This window comes from Gopherus evgoodei, chromosome 2 (assembly GCF_007399415.2).
Source record: "Gopherus evgoodei ecotype Sinaloan lineage chromosome 2, rGopEvg1_v1.p, whole genome shotgun sequence".
Lineage (NCBI taxonomy): Eukaryota > Metazoa > Chordata > Testudines > Testudinidae > Gopherus > Gopherus evgoodei.
In genome coordinates, this window is record NC_044323.1 from 20152107 (window position 1) to 20174709 (window position 22603).

The 22603-nt window shown below is 41.5% G+C and overlaps 1 protein-coding gene across 2 annotated transcripts in view; it reads right to left on the reverse strand.

Moving 5' to 3' along the window:
- Positions 1-22603, reverse strand: part of PTPRN2 (protein tyrosine phosphatase receptor type N2) — a 1065122-nt gene that overhangs the window by 562447 nt on the left and 480072 nt on the right. Inside the window, exon 10 of one of the 2 annotated variants that reach the window (XM_030550107.1) lies at positions 10207-10293. The exons of the other annotated variant lie outside the window; for it this stretch is intronic. Within the exon in view, the coding sequence (XP_030405967.1) occupies positions 10207-10293 (87 nt within the window). The remainder of the gene's footprint in view (positions 1-10206; positions 10294-22603) is intronic. 2 annotated transcript variants of the gene reach the window in all.

Below are 22603 nucleotides of genomic sequence, written 5' to 3' on the forward strand. Positions count from 1 at the left end.
CTATTCCACGTTTAGGCATGCATGCAGTCAGCCATAACGAGAATCCTGCTAGCACAAAGCATTGCAATCTACTTACCACGAGCACGATCCTCAGCTTCCTCATCAACGTCCGCTTCCAGCTGCTGGGACTGGCTAGTCTCCTCAGGGCTAGAGAAGAGCTCCTGGCTGCCTGTGTCCTGAGACTCCGGGGTGTCCCCCTCAACGCCAGTAGTATCACTGTATTCATCCTCTACACCATCCCCCACGTCTCCCTGCTCTGAACTCTCCATCGTGCTTCTAGGATTCACGGTGGGGTCACACCCAAGAATGGCATCCAGCTCCTTGTAAAACCTGCAGGTTGTGGGGGCTGCTCCTGAGCGTCGGTTTCCCTCACGGGCTTTGCAGTATGCACTCCTCAACTCCTTAATTTTTACTCTGCATTGCAAGGCGTCCCGTTCGTAGCCCCTTCTCATCATGGACTGCGATATCTGACCATAGGTATCGTAGTTTCTCCTTCTAGAGCGCAGCTGTGTTTGAACAGCCTCATCTCCCCACACACTAATTAGATCCTGCAGCTCTGCATTGGTCCATGCTGGGGCTCGTTTGTTGCGTGGAGGCATGGTCGCTGAATGATTGATTGATTAATTGCTCTCCACGCCTGACTGAGCAAACAGGAAGGTGATTTTTGAAATTTCCCGGGGCATTTAAAGGAGGGGTCAGGTGAGCACAGGGCAGAGGAGTTTTCTTGATTACCAGAGAGGTATCCTCAGGTATGCTGGGATACCTGCTTATTCCACGGAGGTCAAGAAAAGCGCTGGTGAGTGTCTACATTGCATTACCAGCGCTGGATCACCAGCGCTGGATCCTCTACACCCGAGACAAAACGGGAGTACGGCCAGCGCTGCAAACAGGGAGTTGCAGCGCTGGTGATGCCCTGCAGATGTGGACACTCTCAAAGTTGCAGCGCTGTAACTCCCTCACCAGCGCTGCAACTTTCTGATGTAGACAAGCCCCCAGAAAGTTGAAAAAGCTACTAGGGGGGAAGCTGTTATAGACTTGATTTTAACCAATAGGGAGGAACTTGTTGAGAATTTGAAAGTAGAAGGAAGCTTGGGTGAAAGTGATCATGAAATCATAGAATTTGCAATTCTAAGGAAAGGTAGAAGGGAGTACAGCAGAATAGAGACAATGGATTTCAGGAAGGCGGATTTTGGTAAGCTCAGAGAGCTGATAGGCAAGGTCCCATGGGAATTAAGACTGAGGGGAAAAACAACTGAGGAAAGTTGGCAGTTTTTCAAAGGGACGCTATTAAGGGCCCAAAAGCAAGTTATTTCGATGGTTAGGAAAGATAGAAAATGTGGCAAAAGACCACCTTGGCTTACCCTTGAGATCTTGCGTGACCTACAAAATAAAAAGGCGTCATATAAAAAATGGAAACTAGGTCAGATCACGAAGGACGAATATAGGCAAATAACACAGGAATGCAGAGGCAAGATTAGAAAAGCAAAGGCACAAAATGAACTCAAACTAGCTATGGGAATAAAGGGAAACAAGAAGACTTTTTATCAATACATTAGAAGCAAGAGGAAGACTAAGGACAGGGTAGGCCCACTGCTCAGTGAGGAGGGGGTAACAGTAACGGGAGACTTGGAAATGGCAGAGATGCTTAATGACTTCTTTGTTTCGGTCTTCACTGAGAAGTCTGAAGGAATGTCTAATATAGTGAATGCTTACGGGAAGAGGGTAGGTTTAGAAGAGAAAATAAGGAAAGAGCAAGTAAAAAATCACTTAGAAAAGTTAGATGCCTGCAAGTCACCAGGGCCTGATGAAATGCATCCTAGAATACTCAAGGAGTTAATGGAAGAGGTATCTGAGCCTCTAGCTATTATCTCTGGGAAATCATGGGAGACGGGGGAGATTCCAGAAGACTGGAAGGGGGCAAATATAGTGCCCATCTATAAAAAGGGAAATAAAAACAACCCAGGAAACTACAGACCAGTTAGTTTAACTTCTGTGCCAGGGAAGATAATGGAGCAGGTAATCAAAGAAATCATCTGCAAACGCTTGGAAGGTGGTAAGGTGATAGGGAATAGCCAGCATGGATTTGTAAAGAACAAATCGTGTCAAACTAGTCTGATAGCGTTCTTTGATAGGATAACGAGCCTTGTGGATAAGGGAGAAGCGGTGGATGTGATATACCTAGACTTTAGTAAGGCATTTGATACAGTCTCGCATGATATTCTTATAGATAAGCTAGGAAAGTACAATTTAGATGGGGCTACTATAAGGTGGGTGCATAACTGGCTGGATAACCGTACTCAGAGAGTAGTTGTTAATGGCTCCTAATCCTGCTGGAAAGGTATAACAAGTGGGGTTCTGCAGGGGTCTGTTTTGGGACCGGTTCTGTTCAATATCTTCATCAACGATTTAGATGTTGGCATAGAAAGTACGCTTATTAAGTTTGCGGACGATACCAAACTGGGAGGGATTGCAACTGCTTTGGAGGACAGGGTCAAAATTCAAAATGATCTGGACAAGTTGGAGAAATGGTCTGAGGTAAACAGGATGAAGTTCAATAAAGATAAATGCAAAGTGTTCCACTTAGGAAGGAACAATCAGTTTCACACATACAGAATGGGAAGAGACTGTCTAGGAAGGAGTATGGCAGAAAGAGATCTAGGGGTCATAGTGGACCACAAGCTTAATATGAGTCAACAGTGTGATACTGTTGCAAAAAAAGCAAACATGATTCTGGGATGCATTAACAGGTGTGTTGTAAACAAGACACGAGATGTCATTCTTCCGCTTTACTCTGCGCTGGTTAGGCCTCAACTGGAGTATTGTGTCCAGTTCTGGGCACCGCGTTTCAAGAAAGATGTGGAGAAATTGGAGAGGGTCCAGAGAAGAGCAACAAGAATGATTAAAGGTCTTGAGAACATGACCTATGAAGGAAGGCTGAAGGAATTGGGTTTGTTTAGTTTGGAAAAGAGAAGACTGAGAGGGGACATGATAGCAGTTTTCAGGTATCTAAAAGGGTGTCATCAGGAGGAGGGAGAAAACTTGTTCACCTTAGCCTCCAATGATAGAACAAGAAGCAATGGGCTTAAACTGCAGCAAGGGAGATTTAGGTTGGACATTAGGAAAAAGTTCCTAACTGTCAGGGTAGTTAAACACTGGAATAGATTGCCTAGGGAAGTTGTGGAATCTCCATCTCTGGAGATATTTAAGAGTAGGTTAGATAAATGTCTATCAGGGATGGTCTAGACAGTATTTGGTCCTGCCATGAGGGCAGGGGACTGGACTCGATGACCTCTCGAGGTCCCTTCCAGTCCTAGAGTCTATGAGTCTATCATGGGTTCATGAGTTCAACTGCACCCACAAAAATCATGCCGCAGACAAACCTGAGTGGCATTGTGACCCCATGCACCGGATCACAACACCTGGAGCAGGAAACCAGGCTCAGCTCCATGGGACAGGAGCTACCACTGCAGGGTGAGTGAAGGGCAGGCTTGTTCTTCAGCATCCCTCTCCCTATGCCAGGAGCTGCCCCTCTTCCCCAGGCCAGTATTAGGGTTGCAATGCTAGGGCAGAGGATGGTGCTGTGGGTAGTCAATGCCCTGTAGTCAGTTTAGTATCATGCACCCATTGAATTGGGAGGCTACATCCACCCCTGCTTTACACTCTCAGCTGACCTACTAAGTTTTACATTTTTTAAATATTGTATTTGGATTTTCTTTGATAAGATTCCTTTTCTATAAGTTCAACTGATGATGGCTGAAGAACTAATTCCAGGAGAAAGGTCATCGCTACAGTTCACACTGTGGTGGAATGCATTCCCTTTCCCCCCTTTTCTTATGCCATGCCTCCTGGTATTACCACCCACCTGACTCCAGTCCAACAATCAATCACCAGAGGCTGTGGACACCCATAATTAGATTTGAAAATCATAACTATAGTCATTTTACGTCTGCTTGCATAATTACATCAGCATGTTAATATCCTTTTAATGGTCTCTAATGATGTAATAAGAAATAATGGAATTTATCTGACAGCTACATAACCATTAACAAAACATATTAAGCATAACTAGTACTTTCATAAAAATTCAGGCTGTATCTGAAAGTGACAGCTAATATGTTGGATCCTTTTTACAATGTTGAACCATTTCTGATTATGTATTCCCCAAATAAATCCCTACTCATCCGCTTCACAGTGAAAGCAAAGTTTATGTCAATGTAACTTGAAAATAAATCACGTGTAGCAGTGAACTGTGCATTCTAGGAGCCAAACTGAGATTATATTGAGGATCCCAGGTCATCAGTTAAAATTGGCATGTTGGGGAAAGCGATAAGATAAAATAAGCTGATTACCACCCTGCATCAACTAATCAAGAAATAACATGGGAATAGGCTGAAAAGGCAACTGTTCACTCAACCAAATTCCAGAACAGTAGGAAAAGCTAAAATATAGGCACATACTATAAATATTCAGAAGCAAAACTAACCACAAAATAAGATCGCCTCTAAAATAATCCTTTCAAAATGACTATATTGCAGAAAAATACACATTAAACAATTGAGAGTTCTGGGTTATAGGTCCCTTAGAAGAACTGATTGTTTAAATTTGCTATGGTGCACGTCTCAGAAATAATTCTTAATTCTTATTAAACATGCTGCTTTTGCATGGTCTTTGACATTAACCCTGTAGTTTTCATTAGTAAAACTAAAGTTGACAATACTTTAAGGATCTCTGACACAGGAAATAGTGCTGTCACCATCATACCATAGAGTATGTTGGGGAGGGAGAAGAGAGAGAGAGAATTTCATCTCCTAGTCTTATTCACATGTTGTATTGCCATGTCAGCCTCTGAATTAGCCAAATATGTCACCCTCCTCCCCACTTCCACTTTCTTTCTAACTCTTTCAACTGACCTCAGACTTACTGAATGGTTTCCCACTTGGTTAAATACTTCATTCTTTTTAAAAGTTGCTAACTGCCTGGGGAGAGGGGGAACAGCCGCAAGCATCAAACCCAGGCGCAGAAGTCCCTAGGCAGTGCTCAGACCAGGACCAACACACAGCAGCTTACTTCAACCAGAGGAGAAGAGGGCTAACGAAGCTCTAGCTCACAAAGAGCTCTGCCCATGAAGCTCCTGACTGGAGGAGACATCCAGTCTCCAGTTGGCTGGGATGCTCTATTTAATCCAGAAAGAGGCACAGGAAGTTGTCTGAGCAACAAACAAATCCTTGGCTACCTGTTACTATGGTCCCTGCCTACTTGCCTGACTCATGGTTCCTGCCTCCCAACCTGGTCCTGTGTCTTCTCTCCTCATCCCAGACCCCCATCTGCTCCCAGTTCCTGCTTTCCTACCTCGCTCCAGGTCCCCGCTGATATGCTCTACTCCTGACGCTGACTCCAGGCTTGACTCCTAACTCCAGCTCTGACCCTTGGCTTAGTATCTCACTGGATCTGACCCTTGGCTTGGCCTTTGACTTTGATCCCAGCTCCAGTTCCACACTCCTGACCCTAACCATTAGGCCTGACTTCCCACGCCCCTACTTGCATCTGGGGAAAAAACGTTAAGAAAGTTAACATGAAATGCAAAGTATGTTCATGAGTGGCTTAGTGGCTGAGCATTTCTCTACGAAAAAAGCAATTCCTCAGTGTCTGAAACTAAGTAAAATCCATACTTCCAGAGCGGCCTGAGCCTTGCACTTGGAAATATCAACAGTGGATTAGGGGTAATCACCAAGTCAAGTCTTTCCTGAAGCCTCTTCCTGTGAGGTTATTCAGAAACTAACCAACACTTTCAAATTCATACATTTCTCTTAGAGTGGCCATGCAGCAGTGCCACAAAAGCTGCTGTCTTATAAAGCACAAGTTCTTTGTTTAGTATAGAATTTTTCTAAGGCATCTACCCCAGTGTTATCTATTGGCCAGATCCAAATCTCATAGCACATTAATGAGAATTGAACCTGGGCCAAAACTTCTAATTTGATTAATAAAATAAATGTATTAAATGTTATTCCTCAATGACCCAAGATTTGGGAAATGATTTCATTCTTTTCTCCTCTAGGATATAGACATTATTAAAATAAAGTGCAGGACTGATTTAATTTTAAATGTGTTGTGGTTAATGTAAAGTAGGTGCTCTGTCCTATTCGGCATCTGAGTTTATATCTTAAAATAGCTACATTTTACTATACATCTATATTCAGTCCTCTAGCTACATATCAGCTCAGTGACAGGACCAAAAAAAGAGAGATTGTTTATGGCTATATCATTAGAACACTATGTTTCACTAGCACCAATATATGGTACTCAGTCACCTAAAGGCTTTTTGGGGGCTTATAGTTAGCTTAGTAGGTGTGAGTGTTCTACTGGTAAATGGGTGAGGTCAATGAGGCAGCATTCATTGACACCAGCAGAGAACTTGGCCCATGGCATTGTCTCTACAAGTGTGACAGACTCTGGTCTATCATATGTCACTCCTAGCCTCTAGCTTGAATTTCCTCCAGAAGCCAGTAATTGCAGCCATTTTTGAAATTTTAAAGCTTATTTTTCATTTTTTTAAAAAGCTAATTGTAGGTAAAATAGTTCATGAGCAATGAAAGTAAACCTTTTACTGCTTAATGAACGAATGAGTGCATTTTCACCTTCTGAGGAAGATAATCCACTTCTAAGGTGTTTATAAGTAATTTAGCTTCAAAATTTTTTTACATACAATGCACTAGTAGCGCTACCCGTTTGGGAAATAAATCTGGCAAGCTATTAATTTGCAATAATTTTTACTTATCCGTTAAATGCAAAGAATGGAATTCAAGAAAACTCTGATTAAAAGCTACATAGAGATATTCTACAATTCTGATGACATCATAAGCAAGTAGAGTGAAACAGCTGTCGAGAAAGCTATTTTCAACAAAATTTTCCTGCTTGCAAGTTACTGAAACTTTGGAAAACATGGAGATATTTATGAAATGTCTTAATATCTGATTAAATTTTCCCTGCAACACTTTTTCTTTTTTGGAAAAATTTAAGCCACTTTCACTCATTCAAATTCATGTCCCTCACAGTGCAATAAAGGTGTCTGTGTGGTCTTGTTTTCATACTGTCCAATTTGTATATGTTCCCTGAAAACCCCAACTGGAGACTGACCATGAGTAGTACAGGTTTGTGTATAGAGCTCTGTTTCTGATGGAAGAAGATATTTTTTCCCAACAAAGCAAATGACACTAAAAATTTTTGACCAGAAAATCAAGGTGAATACTAGGAGTTGTAGGATAGACTTACTTACAGGATGGGGGATTCTATCCTGGGAAGCTGTGACTCTGAAAATGATTTGTGGGTCGTGGTGGATAAGTATCTGAACATGAGCTGCTAATGTGACTCTGTAGCCAACAGAACTAATGCAATCATGGGATGCATAAACAGGGGAATCTTGAGTAGGAATAGAGAATTTATTTTACCTCTGTATTTGGCAAAGTATGACCACTGCTGGAATGCTATATCTAGTTCTTTTGCCCACAATTCAAGAAGGATGTTGATAAATTGGAAAGGGTTCAGAGAAGAGCCATGAAAATGATAAAAGGAAAAACATGCTTTATAATTATAGACTCAAGGAGCTCAATCTATTTAGCTTAACAAAAAAATTAAAAAATAAAAAAAAGGTAAGGGGTGACTTGACCACACTCTGTAATTATCTACATGGAGAAAAAATATTTAATAATAGGCTCTTCAATCTAGCAGAGAAAGATATAAAATGTTCCAATGGCTGGAAGTTGAAACTAAACCAATTCAGACTGGAAAAAAGGCATACATTTTTGACAGTGAGGGTAACTAACCATAGGAACCATAGGTGCAGATTCTCCACCACTGACAATTTTCAGATCAAGACTGAATCTTTTTAAAGATACACTCTAGTTCCAAACGAAATATTTTGGAGAAAGTTCTATGGTCTATGTTATACAGGAGGTCAAACTAGATAATCGCAATGCTCCCTTCTAGCCTTGGAATCTATTAATCCTTATCTTGGCATGTGCTAGAACGACCGCAGAGATTACATGAGATATATGGTAATGTAGGGTAAATTAGCTGGCCATTGAGATACATTTACCTGCTGCAAGTCGAAAGTATAGCACCGGAAAACTAATCACATTTACTGGTACCATCACATACAGACAGAGTGAGGGCAACAGCAGGAAAGACTGAGGAGGGTACTGCAGTGCAGCAACACAATTAAGGGGCTAAAAGCAGTCAGTCCCTGAGTCCCACTACAAATGAACACGTACCACATCCTTCCAGATGTAAAGCCTGTGGCCTGAAGCTTTAGAGAGAATGGAGCTCATTATTGTCATTTGTTGGTGAAATGAGAGAAGAACGGCCCATAGCAACTTAAGATCTGCAGACAGGAAGGGACTTCACTGGCGAGGGAGATCTCTGCCGGCATCAGTTAGTGGGCAAGGAGAATTGACTGAATGGGTCAGGCTTCATTTGTATATTATACGATGACGTGGTGCATTCTGAATAAAATGCAGTTTAGTTTTGCCTTTAGGAGCAATTAAATGTAACTGACCTTGTTGGGAAATACAAGGACAAGACACTGACTGTGCCCGAGGTCACCCTGACCCAGATTGCGGTCAGGCGCAGTTGAGTAAGGGAGCATGGACAAAGGTAAAGGAGGAAGAGAGGGGAAAGGCTCCTGACAGCTGCTGGACGGGCTTCTCTGCTGATGAGGACTCTGTCAAGCGTCCCAGACACCACTGATATCATCCTGGGAGTTGAGCTGAGACTGCTGAACAGTGCAGAGCCTAGGCAGCTTCAAGGCAGCAGTGGCAGCTTTGTGGCAACAGAGGATGCAGAGCAGCCGTGGCAGTAGCACCTCTGAGGTGATGGAGGGCACAGAGCAGTGGAAGAGGTAGGCAGCTTAGACTGAAATCTCAGACAGAGCAGCAGTCTATCCACAGGACTCTGGTGTGGGCCTCTCTATCCAGCAATTAAAGCTGAAATCACTCCAGCTGAGTTAGGGAGTGGAGCCCTCAGAGCTGCCCAGGCAGCCGCAACCCATTAGAGTCCTTGGCTTTCTCCAATCCAGGATAACTAACTATGAACAGAGAGCTGAGGTGGTAGAAAGTGGCCAGAACATATTAGTCACTCATAATGGTCAAAGAAGGACCAAGGTGGGTACGTTTAAGACATCCTGGGAGGTGGGAGTCTTACATCATAGAATTTGTTACTTGGTGGTTTTACCAACTCATTGTGTTGTGTACCTCCCCCTCTCCACTCCCAAAGTTCTCCTTGTTATAACCTCTGGACTCTGTGCTTGCAAGTGGGGAAAAACTGCCCATAAGGGGCAGCCAGGGTGGTTTATGTAGGTTCCCAGATTTCTGCGTGAGGGTTTAAGCCAGTGTTAATTAAGTCTTTAAGGAAACTTCTAGAAAATTAAACTTGACCATTTCTGCTGCCAACAACACTTGGCAGAAGAGTTACAGAGACTATCAAAAAACTCCCAAATATTGTCTCCTGTGTCAGAATTTCTCTGAAAGCAGTCAATCAATCCCATGAACTAACCTTTACATCCTTATTAGTTCTCTATTAAATTCTGTTGAGTTCTATTTTTTCAAACTTTCTCTCATGGAGAAGCTATAGTTCCTGTGCAAACATTTCCACCTTAGAAAATTTAAGCAATATCTTCATTGTACCAGGTTGGTCAAGTCACTACCTGTCCAATTTACAAGATGAACATACATATAATTAGTCAGTGTGAAACATAGAAAAGTCAAACAATGGCTGGACTCCTGAAGGAGACATAATCTAGTGTTCCAAGCACGAAACTCAAAGCAAGAACCCCGATTCCACTCTACCTCAGACACTCCCTCCTCTTCTATGAAACTGAGTTTTGATAACCCTTACAATACTTATCTTACATGGGTATGGTGAAGGTTAGTTAATGTTCATACAGCACTCTGAAGATTATAATTTTTCCTTTTACCTTACACTAATGGTAATATGGAGATCTTTTCGAGACTGCATCAGATAATTTTTATTAAGTATGCTATTGTTAACTGTAAACAAAACTTGGCAAAGAATGCCAGGATATTCTTTTCTCTCTCTCTCTCTCTGTGATGAATTTTGATGAAAAAAAATTAGCTATTTCCTTAAGAAAATATATATTAAAGAATAACAATGAAAAAACATATAAAATAGAAGGGACGAGCACCACATACATACTTGACATCGTCAAAGTCACTCATCTGCAGCTTCAGGAGATCTGCCACATCCTTTATTAACTCCAAACCCTTTTCCACATTCAGCGGGCTATTGAAAGGAAGCAAGAAAACGCAGCATTATGAAAATGGAACTCATCAATGCTTGAGAGGCTAAACGTCCCCAAAGAGTTATCACCTTGGCCTGTCAGGGTCTGAAAATCACTGCTCAGAGTACTCCTGTCACATAGCGATCGTGATATCAAGGGAATTGGGATCAGGTGCTTCTTCAGGCATGATGAATCACCTGAATTTTCCAGCAATAAGACAAACAATAAGGTGTAAATGGAATTGTTAGGAATTGTAATAGGCCCATGATGCAGTGACCGGTTCATCTCAAGCCTCAATAAAAAATGTAATAAAGTAAAAAGAAAGAAAGAGTGTAAAGGATTGGCCAGACAAGGATGGAAACAAACAATGAAAGTCAAATTGCAGGGCTCTGTATCAAATGGACAAGGGAAAAGTATATTTTTAAATTCATTAGTTTTTTTAAATGAATCCAGGGGAAGGATGCAAAAATATTATGGATTTGAAAGTAAACAATGGAGATAGGCTCATAGAGCAGGAGAGGCTGATTAGGTAGATGGAAGACACTTTCGTGTGTGTGTGCAGCTGACATAATCCACCTTGAATCTTTTCAAAATTTCTCAGTGCCACATTCATATTTTTTAATTTAAAAAACAAGTTGCAATCAAGCATATCACATGTGCACTGTTATCATTTAAGAAAGCATTTAGCTATATGCAAAATTTTCATTAATAAAAAGTTTCAGGTTATTAGTTAAGAGTTCTTTAGGCTCTCTTATAACTCTGAAGATGTATTGCAAACATTACATTTTCTCTCTGTAATATACTGACAGCAGTGTTCAGTGACTTCAACAGATACAACATTTTCAGACCTATCTGGATGGGGGCTTAAAAGTTTCTTGACACCTTAAATGACCACTTCTTGGAGCAGCTAGTCCTGGAATGCACAAGAGGAGAGGCAATTCTTGATTTAATTCTAAGTGCAGCACAGGATCTGGTCCAAGAGGTGAATATAGCTGGACTGCTTGGTAATATTGACAAAGTATAATTAAATTTAACATCCCTGTAGAGGGGAAAACACCAGAGCAGCCCAACACTGTAACATTTAATTTGATTTCAGAAAGGGAACTACACAGAAATGAGGAGGTTAGTTAAACAGAAATTAAACAGCACCAACAGTGAAATCCCTACAAGCTGCAGGGAAACTTTTTAAAGACACCATAATAGAGGCTTAACTTAAATGTATACCCCAAATTAAAAAACATAGAAGATAACCAGAAAAAGTGCCACTGTGGCTCAACAACAAAGTAAAAGAAGCAGTGAGAAGCAAATGGCATCCTTTAAAAAGTGGAAGTTAAAATGGTTTTTGTAAAGGGAAATCATGCCTCACCAATCTACTAGAATTCTTTGAGGGGGTCAACAAGCATGTGGACAAGGGGGATCCAGTGGATATAGTGTACTTAGATTTTTAGAAAGCCTTTGACAAGGCTTTACCAAAGGCTCTTAAGCAAAGTGAGCTATCATGCAGGGCCGGCTCTAGGCACCAGCATTCCAAGCAGGTGCTTGGGGCAGCAATCTGAAAGGGGAGGCAGTCACTGTTGTTTTGCCCCCAAACAGTGTGCCGAATTGCCACCGCAGGACAGCAGGGGCAGTCCGTGTGCCCTTAGGGCGGCAAGGCGCGTTTCCACATCATCATCAATTCGGCAGCAGCTTCTATGTTTAGCTGTCCGCGGCGGCTTCAGCTAAACATAGAAGTTGCAGTCGAATTGCCGCCACCATGGAAACGCGCCAGCTGCCCTAAGGGCACACAGACTGCCACTGCTGTCCACTGGCGGCAGTTCGGTGCGCTGCTTGGGGCGAACGAAAACTGTAGAGCCAGCCCTGCTGTCATGGGATAAGAGGGAAGGTGCTCTCATGGATTGGTAACTAGTTAAAACACAGGAAACAAAAGGTAGGAATAAATGGTCAGTATTCAGAATGGAGAGAGGTAAATATTGGTGTCCCTCAGGGGTCTGTACTGGGCCCAGTCCTATTCAACATGTTCATAAATGATCTGGAAAAAGGAGTAAACAGTGAGATGGCAAAATCTGCAGATGATAAAAAACTACTCAAGATAGTTAAGTCCCATGCAGACTGCAAAGAACTACAAAAGGATCTCTCAAACTGGGTGACTGGGCAACAAAATGGCAGATGAAATTCAATGTCGATAAATGCAAAGTAATGCACATAATCATAATCTCAACTATACATATAAAATTGGCTGTTACCACTCAAGAAAGAGATCTTGGAGTCATTGTGGATAGTTCTCTGAAAACATCCACTCGATGTGCAGCAGCAGTCAAAGAAGCAAACAGAATGGTGGGAATCATTGAGAAAGGGTTCAGAGCAGCAGCTGTGTTAGTCTGTATCCACAAAAAGAACAGGAGTACTTGTGACAACTGAGAGACTAAAAATTAATTTGAGCATATGGTTTCATCTCTAAGGTGCCACAAGTACTCCTGTTCTTATGGAGAAAGGGATAGATAATAAGACAGAAAATATCATATTGCCTCTACAGAAATGCATGGTATGCCCACATCTAGAATACTGCATGCAGATGTGGTCACCCCATCTCAAAAAAGATATATTGGAATAGGAAAATGTTCAGAAAAGGGCAACAAAAATGATTAGGGGTATGGAACGGCTGCCATATGAGGAGACATTAATAAGATAGACTTTTCAGCCTGGAAAAGAGACAACTAAGAGGGGATATGATAGAGGTCTATAAAATCATGACTGGTGTGGAGAAAGTAAATAAGGAAGTGTTATTTATTCTCATAACACAAGAACTAGGGGTCACCAGCATGTTTAAAACAAACAAAATTTCAAGAAAGATGTGGAGAAATTGGAGAGGGTCCAGAGAAGAGCAACAAGAATGATTAAAGATCTTGAGAACATGACCTATGAAGGAAGGCTGAAAGAATTGGGTTTGTTTAGTTTGGAAAAGAGAAGACTGAGAGGGGACATGATAGCAGTTTTCAGGTATCTAAAAGGGTGTCATCAGGAGGAGGGAGAAAACTTAGTCACCTTAGCCTCTAATGATAGAACAAGAAGCAATGGGCTTAAACTGCAGCAAGGGAGATTTAGCTTGGACATTAGGAAAAAGTTCCTAATTGTCAGGGTAGTTAAACACTGGAATAAATTGCCTAGGGAGGTTGTGGAATCTCCATCTCTGGAGATATTTAAGAGTAGGTTAGATAAATGTTTATCAGGGATGGTCTAGACAGTATTTATTCCTGCCATGAGGGCAGGGGACTGGACTCGATGATCTCTCAAGGTCCCTTCCAGTCCTAGAGTCTATGAATCTATGAATCTATAAAAGGAAGTATTTTTTCACACAATGCACAGTCAACCTGTGGAACTCCTGTCAGAGGATGTTGTGAAGGCCAAGACTATAAAAGGGTTAAACAAAGAACTAGATAGATTCATGGAGGATAGGTCCATCAATGGCTAATAGCCAGGATGGTGTCCCTATCCTCTGTTTGCCAGAAGCTGTGAATGGACAACAGGGGATGGATCACTTGATGATTACCTGTTCTGTTCATTCCCTCTGGGGCACCTGGCATTGGCCACTGTTAGAAGAAAGGATACTGGGCAAGATGGAATCTTGGTCTGACCCAATATGACTGTTATGTTCATATGGATTTTGATTAAACAGTGCTTTTCAACATTGTTAAACCCCAATGTTCATATAATGAAATTTTACAAGCATGAGTGTCAGCTCATTTATGCTGGTGTAAATCAGAAACAATTCTAGTGAAGCCAGTGCAGTAGAGTCAAGTGAGAAGAGGATCAGGCCCTACATTTTTACTTCAAGGCTTTGTGGGGTGAGGGGGAATAGAGAAAAAAAAGCATGCTCTTAAAGGTGATTTCTTTATGTAGGCCAAGAAGGAAAAAAAGAAAAAGAAAGATTTTCTAGGATTTACTTTATTTTTTCTTACTTGTTTCAATGAAAGATTCTACCTGCAAGTTTTTATCAATCATCATCATTTTATGTATTGTCTACTGGGCTGCAATGAGCATTTTCATTTATTTATTTTACAGTGTTTTGCATACAGAGCCCCGAGGGTATGTCTATTTAAATAACAGGATATCTCATTTGGACTTTGGTTAGGATAGAATTACTCAGCTTCTCTTCATATTCCTACAGTCTTAACCCAAAACGCTCAAGGGACATCCTGTCACACAGACAGAGGTACCACCTCAGGGTACCATATAAACTTAGAGTTCTTCTGTATGAAAAAGGCAGAGATGTTCCTCTGTAAAAGTAAAGTAAAGAATATAAGCACTTCTGCAAGAAAAAAAAAGTACCATGGATTATTCATAAAAAAAACCCACCTTACCTTCCAAGAATTGACAGTGGATAGAACTCTGACTATTTACAGATAACCATGAAAGTAGATTGTTACAGTGACTCAGGGGCTTACGTGTTAATTAGATCATTTCCTCCCAAAGATGCTGGTTTACATTTAGGGGGATGATTGGTGTCAGGAAGTAGACTTTTACTATAATAGCCAGTACATACAGAAGTGCAAGGAAAGAGGACTGGAGAAGAGTAATACTTTAAAAAGAGGAACAAAGAGGATTCAGAAAATTATAGACCAATCAGCCTAACTTGGATACCTGGAAAGATACTGGAACAAATTATTAAACAATCCGTTTATAAGCACCAAGAGGATAATAGGATTATAAGGAATAGCCAGCATGGATTTGTACAGAACAAATCATGCCAATCCAACCTTATTTCCTTCTTTGACAGGGTAACTGACCTAGTGGACAGGGGGTAGATGTGATATATCTTAACTTTAGTAAGGCTTTTGATACAGTTCCCCACACAACAGTCTCATAAGCAAATAAAGGAAACATGATCTAGATGAAATTGCTATAAGGCGGGTGCACAACTGGTTGAAAGACTGTACTCAAATAGTAATTGTCAATGGTTCACTGTCAAACCAGGAGGACGTATCTAGTGGTATCCCACAGGGGTGAATCTTGCATCTGGTACTATTCAATGCTTTCACTTATGACTTGGATAATGGATCAGAGAATGTGTTTATACAATCTGAAGATGATACCATGCTGGGAGGGGTTGAAATCACTTTGGAGGACGGGATTAGAATTCAAAACAACCTTGACAAATTGGAGTATTGGTCTGAATTCAACAGAATGAAATTAAATAAAGATAAGTGTAAAGTACTTCACTTAGGAAGGAACAATCAAATGCACAACTACAAACTGGTGAATAACTAGCGAGGTGGGAGTTATAGTGGATCACAAATTGAAAATGAGTCAACAATGTGATGCAGGTACAAAAATGCCAATATCATTCTGGGCTATATTAACAAGAAGTGTTGAATGTAATACATGGGGGGTAATTGTCCCGCTCTACTCGACACCTGTGAGGCCTCCGCTGGAGTACTGTGTCCAGTTCCGGACACCGTATTTTAGAAAAGATGTGGACAAATTTTAGAGAGTCCAGAAGAGAGCAACAGAAATTATATAAATGACCTATGAGAAAAAGTTTTTAAAAATAGGGCATATTAAGTCTTAAAAAAGAAAAGACTAGGGAGTGGGAAGCTGATAAGTGTTCAAATACGTTTAAGATTCTTATCAAAAAGGAGAGTGATCAATTCTTCTCCATATCCAATTAAGACAGAAGAAGAAATATTGAGCTTAATGTGCAGCAACCCAGGAACAGTGAACCGCAGCCACTGGGAGCTGCCAGCAGCCATGCAAATGTAAACAAATTGTCTGGATGGCCCCACCAATAGATTACTCTGATGGGCTGTGTGCAGCCCATGAGCCGCAGATTGCCCACCCCTGCTCTTGTGTACACAAGGCCTCTTGTTCGAGAGCCAACCCCACATACCATTCTGCTTATATATATACGAACACCTATATAGTTGCAGATGACACCAAGCTGGAAAGTGTCAAAAATAAAATTAATTTTATCTTTGACACCTTTCAGCTTGGTGTCATCTGCAACTATATTGGCTGCGCCGTAAGGCTGATTTGAGAGCAAGCAAAGTGCAGGAGAATAAAGCACAACTATTGACTATGCTATACTGTATACATTTTATAGCTCGCTATATATAAAGCCATTCTGCATTTCGTAGTATGCTTAATAAATAACTCTAAAAATCACCATCCATTTTCTTAAAATACATTCCCCCTCCTGCCTAAGGGTCATTACTGTGTAAACCAGTGTTTCATTATTGAAACAAAGCACCTTACTTCCATCAGATTATCCTCTAACACCTTCTCTTTCTGTCACGAGCAATTTAAACATTATTTTTCAATTGAAAAGTCACAGAGCTAACAAAAAAAGTATACTGAACCAATGTCAATGTTCTTATACAGTCTATCTCCGATCATTTGTAAAATGTACTTTGTTTAAAGGGCTAACAACAATGAAGTTATAAAGAGCATAAGGAAATACATACATTTTACTGGTGGGTTAAATAGCTATAGATTATACGCTTTTAAAATCAGGCTCTGAGTCTTCACTCTCCAAAATCTTTCACTGCTTTCTTTATTGTACCTCACTTCCCAGCCTCACATCATTAGGCGAACAACTCTGGCCTATAGCAGCACCTGCTGCATCATGAGGCTCATTTTTCTATTTAAAATAGCAAACATATGATGGTGTTACATTATCCCCTCAGATGAAATGGCTTCTTTGCTGAAACCAAGACTGCAGTGGCATCATTTGGCATCATGACTTAATCACAGCTCCCTTTGCAGAAACTTCCCTATCCCATTTGTCATTTTAAAAATCAAGGGCCCAATCCAGAATGACTTGCTCAGGAAAAATTAATACTTACTTTAATTAACTCCCATTGACTTCACCAGGAGGTTTGTCTGAGTAAGGACAGCAGGATCAGGCTGTCATGCTATTTTAATTAGAAAAAGACCTGATCAAAACCGCAGAAACTTTTCATGGGAGCTGCGGCCGGTTTTAAAAATCAGGCCACCTATTTAGATGCCTGAATATGGATTAAGGAATCTAACATTAGGCAACCATTTTTTGAAATTTTGCCACACAATGTATTGAACACTGAAATGAAAGAAAAAACAGAGACCACAGCAAACACACCAACCACTCGCTACATTGCAATCGTTTACACAGAGCCCTCGCTGTTAGAACCTGATTTTTAATGAGCAGTTCTATGCCTAAAATGGCATCATAGAGTTTCATTGTCATTATCTGTCAATGACTTCCACATCTAATCTGCTCAATTTACAAGAAAAAAATGTTTTTTCCTGACCTCTGGTTTTGCAAATGTCTCACAGTCACACCAGGCCATTTCCTTCTCACACACCAGCACAAGAAATAAGGGTTTTGCTAGCCAAATGATGTCCTCGGTGTTATCTATGCAACCCCCCACCCCGCCTTCAGTGGGATTACATACATGTAATTGAGGCTATGTCTACACTAAAGACCTTACAATGGCACAGCTGTACCACTGCAGCTATGCTGCTGTACGGTCTCCTGTGTAGCTGCTCTATGCCAAGGGGAGAGAGGTCTCCAGCTGGCATAATTAAGGCACCCCAAATGAGCGGCAGTAGTTATGTCAGCGGGAGAGCATCTTCCGCCAGTTTAGCGCTGTCCACACTGGCACTTTTGTTGGTGAAGTTTATGTTAAGAACATAAGAACGGTCATACTGGGTGAGACCAAAGGTCCATCTAGCCCAGTATCCTGTCTTCTGTCAGTGGCCAGTGCCAGGTGCCCCAGAGGGAATGAACAGAGCAGGTAATCATCGAGTGATCCATCCCCTGTAGCTCATTCCCAGCTTCTGGCAACCAGGGATGTTGGTCAGGGATGGGTTTTTTTCACACCCCTGACTGACAAAAGTTTTACCAACAAAAGTGAGAGCGCAGACATAGCCTAAGAGGAATTTAGAACATTATTCAGTTGAGGCTGAATGGGGAATACAACCCAGTTCCCGTTCTCTCAGATCTGTCAGCTCTGCAGTGGTCACAAGAGTAAAGAGCAGCATTCATGGCAGTCCACAAGGATTGCACACATTCCCTTGGGTCAGATGTGGGGCGCATGCTGTAGAGGCAGCCAGCAAGTAAGCTGTGGCTTGAAAAAATGAAATTTTTTTTTAACATTACAAAATCTTCTCTGTTCTTTAAGTAATGGAGTCAGAGATGAAAGCCGGATGCTGATCCAAGTCCTAGTTCAGCTTGGTGCCTTAATTACGTATTTGGTGTTATGACATTCTAATGGACATTTCTATAAGATCCCAAAGCTCAGCAGTGCACCCATAAGTGGGACTATGCAGAGGCTACTTTGAAGAAGATAGATTACATCTCTCTGGCCTGGATCTAATGATTATATGTTCAAGGGTATGTTTGCAATTTCTGGTCAGAGAACAGGAAGACAATACAATAAAAAGCAGCAGGATGAGTCCTGCAGAGAAAGGCACTGAGCAGCACGGCAGTTCCCTCAGCCGAGCACAGACTGGCACTCAGTTACTAATAAAAGCTACTGGGTAATGGCAAAGGAGAAGGAAAAAGCAGAGAGGAAAAGCATATTTTCTGCATTTCCAAAAACTCTTGTGAAAATGATCCCATAAACTGGTCCATTTTTGGAGAAAAGTTTTGATCTAGTTCTACAGATGGCTTGATTGTTAATACTTGCCAGTCCTGCTCTAGTCCAAAGAGAGCAATATGTGTCTCACAGTAAGGTTGTCAGCCTCACAAGCAGTTGCTCTCATTCGTTTTTCCTTCTCAGAGCTGCCGAGTGTGTTCCAAAAACCACTTACTGAGCCTTAAAATCCCCATGTGCCATTGTTCAAATTATGTACTGTCCTTCCCAAACTGTATGCACTGCCCTTACAATACGTTCTTAAGAAACATAGTGCAGCACAGTAATGGATATCCATTCAGTTCTGTCAGATTAGTTCACGTGAATCATTTTCTAAAAACAGAGGAATAACCTAGAGCACAGAAATAAACCTGACATTGGGAATTACACTCCTTAAACCTAAATGTCTGTCTAATCCCCAGTGAAATCTTAACTAAATTCTCAGATTTAGCATTCAGTATTTTTAACTGAAATCTTGGAAAGAATCTTAATGGAACAATTGTTTATTTTCCACATGGATAACAATGTAAAAAATGATGCATTGCCAAATAAAAGCTCCACATGCAAACTTGCTGCATGGTTACTTTAAGTAACCAATCACTATTATACATATAAGAACACCATGCAATGAAAGTAGCATATAGGGAATAATTTGAGATTAAAGGTAAACAGCTTCCAGGTGAAGATGGTGGTAGGGATATATAAAGTCCTTTACAGCTTGGGTCACGGATACCTTAGCAATCCTCTTCCTCTTTGTGTTTTACCCGAGCAGCTCAAGCGATAACTATAATATTCCATTTGAGGCACTCAAATTAACAGTCACTGGATGTGCTCATCCAGGGTCTGGGTTAGAGCTGGTTGGGAATTTTTCTGAGACACATTTTTTCATTGAGAAATGCAGATTTGTCCAAAACAAATATTTTCTCAGGAAAGGATCAGATTCAACTCAATTCAGATTCATTGGGAAGGGTTTTTATTTCCATGACGGAGGGGAAAAAGAGAGAGAGACATTCTCCGCTCACTGTAGAGAGAGACCACAGTTCACATGCCTGTTTGATTTAGAATATGGACTTGAACCCACATCTCCAGTGGCTGCCCTAACCACCAGCCTATTGGCTATCTAGGGTACACTGTATGAACGGGTGTGTTCTCATGTGCTCTCTTTCTCTCTCATTTAGTGGAAAACATTGAAAGGTCTCAGGTTTGTCTCAATACGGAATGGGAAATTAATTTAAATCTTGAAAATATCTGTGGGTTGGAAGAACCATTTCCCACCCAGCACTATCATAGAATCATAGAATATCAGAGTTGGAAGGGACCTCAGGAGCTCATCTAGTCCAACATCCTGCTCAAAGCAGGACTAATTACCAACTAAATCATCCCAGCCAGGGCTTTTTCAAGCCTGACCTTAACAACCTCTAAGGAAGGAGATTCCACCACCTCCCTAGGTAAACCATTCCAGTGTTTCACCACTCTCCTAATGAAAATTTTTTTCCTAATATCCAGCCTTAACCTCCCCCACTGCAACTCCTTGTTCTGTCACCTGGTACCACTGAGAAGAGTCTAGATCCATCCTCTTTGGAACCCCCTTTCAGGTAGTTGAAAGCAGCTATGAAATCCCGCCTCATTTTTCTCTTCTGCAGACTAAACAATCCCAGTTCCCTCCGTCTCTCTTCATAAGTCATGTGCTCCAGCCCCCTAATCATTTTTGTTGCCCTCTGCTGGACTCTTTCCAATTTTTCCACATCCTTCTTGTAGTGTGGGGCCCAAAACTGGACACAGTACTCCAGATGAGGCCTCATCAATGTTGAATAGAGGGGAATGATCACATCCCTCGATTTGCTGGGACTGCCCCTACTTATACAGTCCAAAATGCCATTAGCCTTCTTGACAACAAGGACACAGTGTTGACTCATACCCAGCTTCTCATCCACTGTAATCCCTAGGTCTTTTGCTGCAGAACTGTTGCCTAGCCATTCGGTCCCTAGTCTGTAGCAGTGCATGGGATTCTTCCATCCTAAGTGCAGGACTCTGCACTTGTCCTTGTTGAACCTCATCAGGTTTTCTTTGGCCCAATCCTCCAATTTGTCTAGGTGCCTCTGCATCCTATCCCTACCCTCCAGTTTTTCTACTACTCCTACTGCAAATTTGCTGAGAGTGCAGTCCACACCATCCTCCAGATCATTAATGAACTAGTCAGGATGTTTCCAGTCGTGGGTCCTTGCCTCTGGAATTTACTCTCCAGCTTAGTCTGACAGACCCTAATTTTGATTATCCTCTGTACACATTGTGAAGCTTATACATTTGTCCAGGCTTCTTCAGTAGAGGCTGGCTGAGCGAGTTAGGACAAGACAGACCAATATTAGAGAATGTTTTAGTGCTGATTTGGGTCAATTTTTTTCCTGTTCATTTTTAAAGACTGAATTTTAAAGACAGGTGCATTTTATAATCTGAAATACATAAAATTTCATTGTTATTTTGCAATGATGTCTCCTTGCAATGACATAAAACCTACTTCAAAGACTCTTTTCTTAGAAGGGTGAAAGCTAAGCCAAAATTAGAAAATCTCAATATAAAATATGGGTCTGGAAAAGTGTATGGAAAAGTTGTTTTAAAAATAAAGGATAGGAAAGATGCAAGAAAAATTGGACATTATTTTGTTTCTAGAGGCCACGTTACTGATTAAACAAAACTGAGGGCCAGATTCTCCTGTCTGCTAAGGCCATTTCGTGCTGCATAAGCATACTAGAGCTGGATACTCTGCTGGCAGATATCTTGCCACTCCGACACTTCTTGCACAAGCTGTCCCCAGTGTAATGTTGCACCGAGAGAATGTTGCATTCCAGGCATAGGGCTTGGCAAGGCCAGGAAGTGGGCATTGGATCTTGAGGTAATTTATGGGATAGACTTTGAGCTGCTCTGTAAAAACTTATGAATATTATATGTCCCATCTGTTTGTCATCATGTTTTTTATATGAACAGAAGGGATTAATTCAAGCAGAGGTTGGCTCCACCTACACAATAGCTTCAGACAGCCACCCATTTACCACTCTTGTGGGACAATATAAGACCCATTTGCTTTGATGTCCCACCTCTAACCCCCTACTGAGCTCAATGGACCAGTTTGTATAGGTAGGATCAGAAGGGAACACAGGAGAACCAAAAAGCCCTGAAAGCAAGACAAAGGGCTCTGGGGAGAGAAAAGCAATATTCTTAAGGAAGGGAGAGGGTGATGACTTGGAGTTGCTCATGAGAAGCGGTTCTCAAAGACACACACCCCAGACACCAAGGGTTTGGAGTAAAGAGGGACCTGCCAAGAGATGGGAAGACTGTAAGTAATATATACATCAGTACAGGCCTTTGTTGTTTTAAAATCCTCTATTTTTTCTTAGGCTTTGCTATGCTCCTACTAAGTTTAAAGAAAGATTTTAAGAAAGCTGTCTGGTCACTGCCTTAGCCACTGGTCACAGATCCTGTAGGGAAGACTTGCAGGTGCTGAACCCAGGCCTGCTGATTAATCAAGGTTGGTGCTCAAGGGGCTGTAGCCTAAGGTCCTATCTAAGATTGGGAGAAAAGATAGGGCACAAGGCCTAACATGTGAGGGGGTACACTCAGAGGGACTGGTAGGGAAGGGTTTAAGGTACAGCTAGCCCTGGCACCCTGACACTTCATGCTAGTAGCATAAATTAGTGCTGCCCCATAC